Raw genomic sequence first — 13,683 nt, 5'->3', positions numbered from 1 at the left:
CAGCTGTACCAGGGGAGCTGCATAACTTTTAAATGAGACAGTCATTTGATGCATTGGTAATGTAGAAATGTTCATTAGTGCAGCTTTAATGAACTAATGATATCAGAACAGCTCCATGTTCAGGTTTATGGACTTCTGTTTGCAGTATGCAATGCTCTTCTACAAATATGTCATCTTGGTCAGTTTCTGTATGGATGCTCAGGTGTGACTCAGTGTTGCCTTTAGACCTTGTTCACATGGAACAGTTGTTTATCGTCAGAGCAGAAGTAATCTTTAATGTGTTGTATGCTGCATAAGGAATAAACTATTTTTGACTGAGCACAAATGTGTGGAGACAGAGAGAGAGAGAGAGAGAGAGAGAGAGAGAGAGAGAGGGAGAGAGAGAGAGAGAGAGAGAGAGAGAGGGAGAGAGAGAGAGAGAGAGAGAGAGAGGGAGAGAGAGAGAGAGAGAGAGAGAGTGAGAGAGAGAGAGAGAGAGAGAGAGAGAGGGAGAGAGAGAGAGAGAGAGAGAGAGTGAGATTGCCATAAATCAATACTTATGGTTCCTTGAGGTCCCTGAATCCTCTTTGCCTGGTTTTATACAGAAAACGATAATAAAAGTGTCCTGTTCCACATGAAATATGTAAAATATCAATTAAATTCAATTTTATTTACGGTACCACCGTAGAGTACGGTGGCAACGAAAACCTTCCCTTTAACAGTAGTAGTGAAGCTCTATAGTTAGAAAACCTACAGGAATAAACAGAACAAAACAGGTTTAACCTTCAAAATAACAGCACAAGCTTGGTTGCTTTTAAAATGTGACTTGAAATGAATTGATCTGAACTCTCCAGACTGGTACCTTCACCCCAGGGAAGGGAGTTTCATAGGGAGGTCATATAACAACATGTAGTATCCTTATTTACCAGATGCTATTGGCTCTCAGAAATGAGCTTTCGTTGACCAAATTGTGCTGCAGTTTGTAAAAAAGGTAAGGTTGTTTAAAGATATTTCAAAGTAAACCTTGACAGCACTCAGAGTTCAAACATTGTCGTCAGTTTTGAACACTTTCTCACTGGAGAGTTTACGCAAAATGAATCGGTCGATTATCAGAATAGATTTAATAGTCGACAGCTAATCTTTTTTATTATTTGTTAAATTTATATTATTATAATTATTATTATTATGTAATTTATTTCCTTTTTTATTATCTATATTTTATTTTTTATTATTTTTATTATTATTATTATTATCATCATTATTATATTTATTATTATTTAATTCATTTTCTTTTTTATTATTTATTATTTCATCTCATCTCATCTCATCTTCATCCGCTTATCCGGGGTCGGGTCGCGGGGGCAGCAGCTTTAGCAGGGGACCCCAAACTTCCCTTTCCCGGGCCACATTAACCAGCTCTAACTGGGGGATCCCGAGGCGTTCCCAGGCCAGTGTGGAGATATAATCTCTCCACCTAGTCCTGGGTCTTCCCCGAGGCCTCCTCCCAGCTGGACGTGCCTGGAACACCTCCCTAGGGAGGCGCCCAGGGGGCATCCTTACTAGATGCCCGAACCACCTCAACTGGCTCCTTTCAACGCTAAGGAGCAGCGGCTCTACTCCGAGTTCCTCACGGATGGCTGAACTTCTCACCCTATCTCTAAGGGAGACTCCAGCCACCCTCCTGAGAAAACCCATTTTGGCCGCTTGTACTCGCGACCTCGTTCTTTCGGTCATGACCCAACTTTCATGACCATAGGTGAGGGTAGGAACGAAGATTGACCGGTAGATCGAGAGCTTTGCCTTCCGGCTCAGCTCTCTTTTCGTCACAACGGTGCGGTAGAGCGACTGCAACACCGCCCCCGCTGCTCCGATTCTCCGGCCAAACTCACGCTCCATCGTCCCCTCACTCGTGAACATGATCCCGAGGTACTTGAACTCCTTCACTTGGGGTAAGGACTCATTCCCTACCTGGAGTAAGCAATCCACCGGTTTCCTGCTAAGAGCCATGGCCTCAGATTTAGAGATGCTGATCCTCATCCCAGCCGTTTCACACTCGGCTGCGAACCGATCCAGTGAGTGCTGAAGGTCACTGACCGATGATGCCATCAGGACCACATCATCTGCGAAAAGCAGAGACGAGATCCTCAGCCCACCGAACTGCAACCCCTCCCCACCACGACTACGCCTTGAAATCCTGTCCATGAAAATCACGAACAGGATTGGTGACAAAGCGCACCCCTGGCGGAGGCCAACCCCCACCGGAAACGAATCCGACTTACTCCCGAGGATCCGGACACAGCTCTCACTTTGGATGTACAGAGATTGGATGGCCCACAGAAGTGACCCCCTCACCCCATACTCCCGCAGCACCTCCCACAGTATCTCCCTAGGAACCCGGTCATATGTCTTCTCCAAATCCACAAAACACATGTAGACTGGATGAGCATACTCCCAGGCCCCCTCCAGGATCCTTGCGAGAATGAAGAGCTGGTCCGTTGTTCCACGTCCAGGACGGAATCCACATTGTTCCTCTTCAATCTGAGGTTCGACTATAGGACGAACCCTCCTTTCCAGCACCTTGGAGTAGACTTTACCAGGGAGGCTGAGTAGTGTGATACCCCTGTAATTGGCACACACCCTCTGGTCCCCCTTTTTAAAAAGAGGAACCACCACCCTGGTCTGCCACTCCCTTGGCACTGTCCCAGACTTCCACGCAATGTTGAAGAGGCGTGTCAACCAAGACAGCCCCTCCCAACCCAAAGTTTTCAGCATTTCTGGACGAATCTCATCAACCCCTGGGGCTTTGCCACTGTGGAGTTGTTTGACTACCTCAGTGACTTCCACCAGGGATATTGACAATGATTCCCCATCAGCCTCCAGCTCTGCCTCTACAAAAGAGGGCGTGTTAGTCGGATTAAGGAGTTCCTCAAAGTGCTCCTTCCACCGCCCGATCACCTCATCGGCTGAGGTCACCAGCGTCCCGTCTTTACTGTAAACAGCTTGGACGGTTCCCCGTTTCCCCCTCCTGAGATGTCGAATGGTTTTCCAGAAGCACCTTGGTGCCGCCCGAAAGTCCTTCTCCATGGCTTCTCCGAACTCCTCCCACACCCGCTGCTTTGCCTCTGACACAGCAGAGGCTGCAGCCCTTTTGGCCTGTCGGTACCTTGCAACTGCCTCCGGAGTCTTCTGGGATAGCATATCCCGGAAGGCCTCCTTCTTCAGTCGGACAGCTTCCCTGACCACCGGTGTCCACCACGGTGTTCGAGGGTTACCGCCCCTTGAGGCACCTAAGACCTTGAGGCCACAGCTCACCACTGCAGCTTCAGCAATGGAAGCTTTGAACATTGCCCACTCCGGTTCAATGCCCCCAACCTCCACAGGGATGCCAGAAAAGCTCCGCCGGAGGTGTGAGTTGAAGATCTCTCGGACAGGGGCCTCCTCCAGACGTTCCCAGTTCACCCGCACTACTCGTTTGGGTTTACCTGGTCTGTCCAGAATCTTCCCCCATCCTCTGATCCAACTCATCACCAGATGGTGATCAGTTGACAGCTCTGCCCCTCTCTTCACCCGAGTGTCCAAAACATGCGGCCTCAGATCAAATGATACGATCACAAAATCGATCATCGACCTTTGGCCTAGGGTGCTCTGGTACCACGTACACTTATGAGCATCCTTATGTTCGAACATGGTGTTAGTTATAGATAATCCGTGACTAGCACAGAAGTCTAATAACTGACGACCACTCGGATTTAGATCAGGGAGGCCGTTCCTCCCAATCACGCCTCTCCAGGTGTCTCCATCATTGCCCACGTGGGCGTTGAAGTCTCCCAGCAGAACTATTGAGTCCCCTACTGGAGCCCCATGCAGGACTCCATTCAGGGTCTCCAAGAAGGCCGAATACTCTGAACTGCTGTTTGGTGCATATGCACAAACAACAGTCAGAGTTTTCCCCCCTACCACCCGCAGGCGTAAGGAGGCGACCCTCTCGTCCACCGGGGTAAACTCCAACACCGCGGCGCTCAGCCGGGGGTTTGTGAGTATCCCCACACCCGCCCGGCGCCTCACACCCTGGGCAACTCCAGAGAAGAATAGTGTCCAACCCCTATCCAGGAGAACGGTTCCAGAACCGAGACTGTGTGTGGAGGTAAGCCCCACCAGATCTAACTGGTAGCGCTCCACCTCCCGCACAAGCTCCGGCTCCTTCCCCGACAGAGAGGTGACATTCCACGTCCCAAGAGCCAGCTTTTGCTGCCCGTGTCTGGTCCGTCGAGGCCCCTCACCTTCACTGCCACCCGTGTAGCAGCGCACCTGACCCAAGTGGTTCCTCCTGCGAGTGGTGGGCCCACAGGATGGAGAGGAGGGAGGTGCCACGTCACTTTTTCGGGCTGTGCCCGGCCGGGCTCCGTGGCAAACCCGGCCACCAGGCGCTCGCCGGCGAGCCCTCCGTCTGGGCCTGGCTCCAGACGGGGGCCCCGGGCTTCCTCCGGGCAGGGTCTCTCTTCCTCTTTGTTGTTTGTCCATTGAGTCTTTGTGAACCATTCTTAGTCTGGCCCCTCGCCTGAGACCACTTTGCCATGGGAGACCCTACCAGGAGCATTAAGCTCCAGACAACACAGCCCTCAGGTTCACAGGGACACACAAACCTCTCCACCACGATAAGGTGATGGTTCCCGGAGAGGTATTTATTATTTATATTTTGTTATTATTATTATTATTATTATTATTATTATTATTATTAAAGCATTTATTTTCTTTTTTATTATTTATATTTATTATTATTATTATTAAAGCATTTATTTTCTTTTTTTTAATTATTTATTCATTGTTTATCTTCTTTTCAGCTGTGTTGTTGTAGGGCTGTCTGCAGGTGCCATCCAGGGTGAGGGGAGGGAGGGCTGAGGGCCAAATGAGAGCTTTTTGTTGGGCAGTGATGAAATGTTTTAATACAGGTGGATGAACAACAGTCGTGTTTGTTTTTATGTTCAAATGATGCAGATGTGTCTAAGCTGATGAGTTTCAGTCTGACCTCAAGGGTTGGAAAAATAAACATAATCACAAAAAAAGTATTAGTGTTTTCCTGTTATTATTGACGAGTTATTATTAATATTATTATTAGTGTTTTCCTGTTATTATTGATGAGTTATTATAAATATTATTATTAGTGTTTTCCTGTTATTATTGATGAGTTATTATTAATATTATTATTAGTGTTTTCCTGTTATTATTGATGAGTTATTATTAATATTATTATTAGTGTTTTCCTCTTATTATTGATTAGTTATTATTATATATTAGTATTAGTGTTTTCCTGTTATTATTGATGAGTTATTATTAATATTATTATAAGTGTTTTCCTCTTGTTATTGATGAGTTATTATTATATATTAGTATTAGTGTTTTCCTGTTATTATTGATGAGTTATTAATATTATTATTAGTGTTTTCCTCTTGTTAATGATGAGTTATTATTATATATTATTATTAGTGTTTTCCTGTTATTATTGATGAGTTATTAATATTATTATTAGTGTTTTCCTCTTGTTAATGATGAGTTATTATTATATATTAGTATTAGTGTTTTCCTGTTATTATTGATGAGTTATTATTAATATTATTATTAGTGTTTTCCTGTTATTATTGATGAGTTATTATTAATATTATTATTAGTGTTTCCTGTTATTATTGATTAGTTATTATTAATATTATTATTAGTGTTTCCTGTTATTATTGATGAGTTATTATTAATATCATTATTAGTGTTTTCCTCTTATTATTGATGAGTTATTATTAATATCATTATTAGTGTTTTCCTGTTGTTATTAATTAGTTATTGTTTATATTATTATTAGTGTTTTCCTGTTATTATTGATGAGTTATTATTAATATTATTATTAGTGTTTTCCTGTTATTATTGACGAGTTATTATTAATATTATTATTAGTGTTTTCCTGTTATTATTGATGAGTTATTATTAATATTATTATTAGTGTTTTCCTGTTATTATTGATGAGTTATTATTAATATTATTATTAGTGTTTTCCTCTTATTATTGATTAGTTATTATTATATATTATTATTAGTGTTTTCCTGTTATTATTGATGAGTTATTATTAATATTATTATTAGTGTTTTCCTGTTATTATTGATGAGTTATTATTAATATTATTATTAGTGTTTTCCTGTTATTATTGATGAGTTATTATTAATATTATTATTAGTGTTTTCCTGTTATTATTGATGAGTCATTATTAATATTATTATTAGTGTTTTCCTCTTATTATTGATTAGTTATTATTATATATTATTATTAGTGTTTTCCTCTTATTATTGATTAGTTATTATTATATATTATTATTAGTGTTTTCCTCTTGTTAATGATGAGTTATTATTATATATTATTATTAGTGTTTTCCTGTTATTATTGATGAGTTATTATTAATATTATTATTAGTGTTTTCCTGTTATTATTGATGAGTTATTATTAATATTATTATTAGTGTTTTCCTCTTATTATTGATTAGTTATTATTATATATTATTATTAGTGTTTTCCTCTTATTATTGATTAGTTATTATTATATATTAGTATTAGTGTTTTCCTGTTATTATTGATGAGTTATTATTAATATTATTATTAGTGTTTTCCTCTTGTTATTGATGAGTTATTATTATATATTAGTATTAGTGTTTTCCTGTTATTATTGATGAGTTATTAATATTATTATTAGTGTTTTCCTCTTGTTAATGATGAGTTATTATTATATATTATTATTAGTGTTTTCCTGTTATTATTGATGAGTTATTAATATTATTATTAGTGTTTTCCTCTTGTTAATGATGAGTTATTATTATATATTAGTATTAGTGTTTTCCTGTTATTATTGATGAGTTATTATTAATATTATTATTAGTGTTTTCCTGTTATTATTGATGAGTTATTATTAATATTATTATTAGTGTTTTCCTGTTATTATTGATGAGTTATTATTAATATTATTATTAGTGTTTCCTGTTATTATTGATGAGTTATTATTAATATTATTATTAGTGTTTTCCTGTTATTATTGATGAGTTATTATTAATATTATTATTAGTGTTTCCTGTTATTATTGATTAGTTATTATTAATATTATTATTAGTGTTTTCCTGTTATTATTGATGAGTTATTATTAAAATTATTATTAGTGTTTTGCTGTTATTATTGATGAGTTATTATTAATATCATTATTAGTGTTTTCCTGTTGTTATTAATTAGTTATTGTTAATATTATTATTAGTGTTTTCCTGTTATTATTGATGAGTTATTATTAATATTATTATTAGTGTTTTTCTGTTATTACTGATGAGTTATTGTTAATATCATTATTAGTGTTTTCCTGTTATTATTGATGAGTCATTAATAATATTATTATCAGTGTTTTCCTGTTATTATTGATGAGTTATTATTATATATTATTATTAGTAGTTTCCTGTTATTATTGATGAGTTATTATTAATATTATTATTAGTGTTTTCCTGTTATTATTAATATTATTATTTGTGTTTTCCTGTTATTATTGATGAGTTATTAATATTATTATTAGTGTTTTTCTGTTATTACTGATGAGTTATTAATATTATTATTAGTGTTTTCCTGTTATTATTGATTAGTTATTATTAATATTAGTATTTGTGTTTTCCTGTTATTATTGATGAGTTATTATAAATATTAGTATTAATGTTTTTCCTGTCATTATTGATGAGTTATTATTAATATTATTATTAGTGTTTTCCTCTTATTATTGATGAGTTATTATTAATATTAGTATTTGTGTTTTCCTGTTATTATTGATGAGTTATTATTAATATTATTATTAGTGTTTTCCTGTTATTATTGATGAGTTATTATTAATATTAGTATTAGTGTTTTCCTGTTATTATTAATATTATTATTAGTGTTTTTTGTTATTATTGATGAGTTATTATTAATATTATTATTAGTGTTTTCCTGTTATTATTAATATTATTATTAGTGTTTATCTGTTATTATTGATGAGTTATTATTCATATTATTATTAGTGTTTTCCTGTTATTATTAATATTATTATTAGTGTTTTTCTGTTATTGTTGATGAGTTATTATTAATATAATTAGTAGTGTTTTCCTGTTATTACTAATATTATTATTATTATTAGTGTTTTTCTGTTATTATTGATGAGTTATTATTAATATTATTATTTGTGTTTTCCTCTTATTACGGATGAGTTATTATTGATTTCTCTCTATACTGTTTCGTAGCCTGTAACAAATCATGCACAGTATGTAAAGTCTTGTAGGAAAAGCAAAATTATAGGTTTAAAAGAAAGCGGGAAAATACACAGAACTTGAAAGTAAAGAGTTGCTTTTATTTTGAAAAACTTCGCGTTAATCTTGTTTGTAGTTCGCCGCTGGCCCCTCCGCTGGGCGCTGAGCGCTGAGCGGTGAGCGGCGCGGGACGGTGCCGGATTGGAGGTGAGAGAGAAGATTGCAACATAGAGCCGCGGTTCAGAGGGGAGGAGGATCTGTGAACCGTGGAAAGTTTACTGCGACTCACTTCAGCGGAAGTGGAGCTCGAGCACGGTCAGTGTGCGCAGCAGGTGTCAGTCGTTGTGTGACTCTTCCTTAAAGGTTCCGAAGTGGTTCTGGTAGTGAGGAGAAAAGTTTCCGCCGGTTAGAAGAGCAACAACATGTCAAACCGCCGACCCAGACTGTGTATGCTGGAGAAAGGATCCAGCGGCTACGGGTTCCACCTTCACGGAGAGAAGGGCAAGACCGGCCAGTTTATCCGGCTCGTGGAGTCCGACACTCCCGCCTCCGAAGCCGGACTCCTCGCGGGCGACCGCCTGGTGTTCGTGAACGGGGAGAGCGTGGCGGGGGAGAGCCACCAGCAGGTGGTCGCGAGGATAAGGGCCACCGTCGGGGCTCTGGAGCTTATCGTGGTGGACTCCGAAACGGCCGAGCTGCTGAAGAAACACAACCTGGAGTGCCGGAAAGAGTTCGTCACGGAGGGGATTCCCCTGCCCGGCAGGGACAGCGACTCTGACCGCGGGGACACGCAGAGCAACGGCACCCCGAGGGAGTCCACCCCTGCCCCGCGCGAAAACGGAGATGCTTCTTCGGAGAGGTCGGGGAGGCTGAGCGTCAGCTCCAGCACCAAGGTAAAGAAGGCGAAAGCACAGCAACTCACTCCACCGAAGTTACTTATCATTCGATTCTATTCTATTCTATTATTGACCATATAAAGCAAACATCATGAGAAAACTAAGTAACTCATTTAGTTCTAGACCTTGTCGGCTGGTCAACAGGTCAGTTGTTCACCTGTTGACCTGCGAACAGAATGGGTAGATAACATCTCCTGCCATGTAATCTTGGCATCAGCATATCTACAGTATAAACAGTATCATGATGTTATAAACATTAGGGAAATCAATCTAGAAACTTGACAATGAAAATGTTATCTTGTCTTGGTTTGTTGCAAAACACCCCGGATTCAAGGTCCACTTACCTTTATGTTGCATCACTTACATTTATTTGAGCCACAATCAGCTTTCATGTTGTAAAAAGTTTACTGACAAACTACTGAGACAGAAAGGTCAAAGTTAGCCAATTCAACCAGTTAGACCAGGGGTGTTAAACTCTCAAAATCTGGCCCGCGGTGTAATTACATTTGGCCCGCAAGATCATATCAAGGTTCTATGAGAGCTGGCCCGTGAGTATAAAGCACATACACGTCTACTTTTCTGTTGACAAACATGAGCATCCATGCTACCAGTCTCTGCAGACACACTTAATCCACCCCTCCCCAAAAACGATCCAAAGAAAGATGGAGAACAGGAGCTTTCAGCAGCGGTGGGAGGCAGATTATCTGTGTCTGAAGGTAAAGAGCTGTTTGTCTCGTCTGCAGAGCCACCGTGGCTGTAACCAAAGAATCAAACAGAAGAAACACCACGACAAGAACAAGGACCTGCACTGAAAAGGTTCAACATTACACATCTGGAGAGAAGGGAACACATGCACATTTGCAGTCCTTTTTTTCTTATTTTTTTGTAGATATTTAGTTTGGACCGCAACTCTGTCCCAGTTTTTAAATTTGGCCCACTGTGAATTTGAGTTTGACAGCACTGAGTTAGACACGTCAATAATAAGGTCATGGATCACATTTAAGGGGAACACCACTTAAATAAATCAGTTATTTCCATGGCCTAGAAATCAGAATCCAAAATACTTTAATAATCCCAGGGGGAAATTGTTTTCATTTCAAACTCCAGCTATACAAACAAAATATTAACGACAACAATGTTATACAGATGACATATATTTGTAAAAACAGAAATATAAAACACTCTACAGGTATATATATAACTATATATCTATAAAATATCAAACTTACAATAGTAATATATGCAGGTCAAAAGTACTGTAGTAAGCAAATCCTCAGTGTATATCAGTGAAGCTGCTTTCCCTCAAAGCCAGAAGAGAAGAAAGGCTCAAACTTGTGATGTCATCAAGTAGAGAGTGACGACATACACGATGAATGGAGAGTGCTTTTATTTGTTTTCCTTGTCATACCCCACTGAGCCGTGTTCTATTGTGGTGTTGTCTGTAGAAACAGAAAGTGCCCCCATATACTCACAGCATTCCCCTGGGTGTCAGCTCTAACTTTACTAACTCGTTGTCTACGGAGCACTTCCACACTTAATACTTGATGACATCACAAATTTGAGTTTGGCACTCAAATTTACTTTTTTATGTTTAATGATACTGACTTAGACAGTATGAGTAATATCTATCAATTTTGAAAAGGGATGTGGTTTCCTTTGAATGCAAAAGTCAGTAAAACAGACAGTGAAAACAATATTGCCATTAATTATTGTTTATCATGATTAGCAGCATCATAATACATCCAGAGGTGTTAAAGGGACAGTAACTATGGTATGAACAGTAAAGTTTAACATTTTTTGTTCACTTTTTTAACACTAGACTGTGGGGGGAAGTTGAATGATACACTTCTGGAGACTTTACTTTGGAAAACTTCTAAATTGATACAGTAAAAATGTTTGATTAGTAACAAGTATGTAAGCAGAGATGTCCTGAAGTCAGATATATCAGTCATTGTCAGGAATCAGTGAGCAATGTGGCTAATTCAAGATAGAAATATGGGACCTTTACTTTGGAATATCTCTCAAATGATACAGTTAAAATGCAGAATTAGTGTCTGTAGTCAGAGACGTCCTCAAGTCAAATGTATCATTGTCAGGATTTTTTATTTTTATTTTTTCTCAGCAACCCAGAAATCACAGAATAAAGACATTCCCCAATTGAATCGATTCAGGCATTTAAAAAATGTACATATAAAGAAAAATTAAAGTGTAATTCCAGCACAAAATCGTCCCATGGTCTTTTTCGGCACTTACATACATCAAGTAAGCCACGGAGACAGTTTTTTTTGTGTAACAACTATTAACTGAGAAATCCTGGAGAGTCGCTAACAGCCAACGTGGCTAACAGCCAATGTGGCTAACACCGATTAGCTCGGGGCAGTCGGGTGAAGGCATTCAAACGTCTTTTTGAACCACTAATAGTGCTCAAAATAACACCAAACATCTGCAGCAGCATGAGAAGAGTCCCTACACAGAAAACAAATAACCAATGGGCTCCTTCCTCTGGGATCAACTTTGCTAATCCACATGAATAGATTTTACTATGAGAGGAGCTGGTACAGGGGCCAGTAGGTAAGTCTTTAAAACACTCTTTTAATAAACTCTGGGTTCACTAACTACATTGTTGGTGCTTAATTTTATGTGTCAGGACCTTTCTCACGCTACTGCAGAGGTTTGGTGTTATTTTGAGCAGTACTAGTAGTTAAAAAAACTGTCTTGATGGCCTATTTGATGTATATAATTGCCGAAAAAAGACCATGGGACGATTTTGCGCTGAAATTACACTTATTTTTTCCCCCTTCCCTAAAGCATGAGCTGCAGTGTAATGTACACCAGGTGATTAAAAACATTTGTTCCATATTATTGCACTGTAAGAGTCCCCTGTCATATTCATCAGTTAGCACAGCGGTACCCCTGACCCCTTCTTATCTGATCCTGTGCGTTGCAAAGGTTATGTGGAAATGGATCCTGTTAAGTGGCCACTTCCAGTGCCAGTGAGGCTATAAAGGCAGACAGAGAGGTGACACAGCAGAGTAAACTGTGCCAGGCCTCTACTCACTCCTGTTCTACAGTCTTTGTCATGTGCATGCTTGTCAGTCTGTCTGCTTCCCGTCTTAAATTCCCCGTCAGGTTTGGCTCGTCAGACCAGAGGCTCTGTCACATTGTCGGAGCATCATCTTTCACAATCTTTATTATTATCTGATGGGATTTTGAGAGATATGAATTGACACAATAGGGCTTTTATGGCACACGCCCAGAGCGTCAACACAAATGGTCTGTCCCTGTCTGGGACTGTGAGACCTTCCACTTCATCAACAATTGAATTACTTTGACATGTTTCTTGCCTTGGATTATCGTAATCCCACCTCTTTGAAATACCAGACGTTTGTTGTCTGTTATGAAAGCGTTTTGTAAGGTTATTCTTCGAAGTGCTCATAAACATGGTAAGATTTTGTAACTGTTTACACCAGTGCAAAGTCTGGGCTCTAATTTACATGTTGTGTAACAGCACTGAAAAATAGCCTAATTGTTGAGGTGTATGTGTGGAGCTCTGAGAAAAGAAGGGGGTTTTATTCGGGGCTTACAATAATAATGGGACGCAGGGTTATTTTTAGACTTGACCCCGTCAGTAAGGAGGAGTCAAGGGTTAGTTACACAACATAGTAAAGGGGCTGGTCCTGATATGGTGTCTTTCAGGGATTACAATGTTAATATCCGTAGGTACAGCAGAGTCAGTAATAGTCAGTAATTGACTGATACTGAAAATACACTACTGATAGATATGGTATTTTGCTTGAAATAACACCTGACTCTGCAGGTCACCCCTGAAACAAAACTAATCATAAGTCTCAGTGTGAACTGTCAGAGGGTAAACACAATAAGGACAATACCTTTTTTAAATCTTTGATATGAGATTGTTTGCCAAGATAGCAGTATTATCATCTGCATCAGTCTTATTTAAAATGGCACAAACTGTGCTATTTTTATATTTACAAAAATATGCACACTTGCCTCAGTATTATAGACCGTTGCATTAGGGAATACACACAAGTACTTTTACTTTTTAGACCTTAGGTACTAGGTAGAAAGGTGAATTTGGTACTTCCATTTTTTCCTAAAGTGCATTTTTGTCTGTTTTGACAAGTGAAGTGGAGATTTAACAAAGAGCTGCCTAAAGCTGCCTGTTGCCTCTGCTGCTGTGGTGTGGCTGCTCTCCTCGTTGTTTCACTCTCTCAGACTGTAGGATGCTGTCTCTTTAGGTGGTTGGAAAAGTTTCCTTGTGTTACCATCCGATGTGCGCACCATGTCTGACTCTGTGTTTGGGCAGAAGGCGGCCTCTGTGACGTGACGGCGCTGCCTCCTTGTTAAACACATTAGGAGTCCGCGGCTGCACGGGACATATACCTGTTTTTAGGCACATCTTTTACAGCTTGTTCCATACATTCTATGAATAAGTGTGGACAGACGTCGTCAATGGGCTACGATAGTCGGACTCTTGCGTGCTGTTAGGACACGGTGTAACTCTTC

The 13,683-nt window shown here is 39.2% G+C and overlaps 1 protein-coding gene across 1 annotated transcript in view; it reads left to right on the top strand.

Annotated features, from left to right (window-relative positions):
- The first annotated feature begins 8,546 nt into the window (after nucleotides 1-8,546).
- nherf1a (NHERF family PDZ scaffold protein 1a) overlaps nucleotides 8,547-13,683 on the top strand; it is a 30,589-nt gene continuing 25,452 nt past the window's right edge. The window contains exon 1 of the mRNA XM_083933247.1: nucleotides 8,547-9,153. Within this exon, the coding sequence (XP_083789373.1) occupies nucleotides 8,683-9,153 (471 nt within the window). The 5' untranslated portion in view covers nucleotides 8,547-8,682. The remainder of the gene's footprint in view (nucleotides 9,154-13,683) is intronic.

Source organism: Echiichthys vipera, assembly GCF_963691815.1.
Source record: "Echiichthys vipera genome assembly, chromosome: 18".
Classification (NCBI taxonomy): domain Eukaryota; kingdom Metazoa; phylum Chordata; class Actinopteri; order Perciformes; family Trachinidae; genus Echiichthys; species Echiichthys vipera.
Note: the sequence above shows the minus strand (reverse complement) of the source record. Positions and strands in the feature narration are given on the sequence as shown.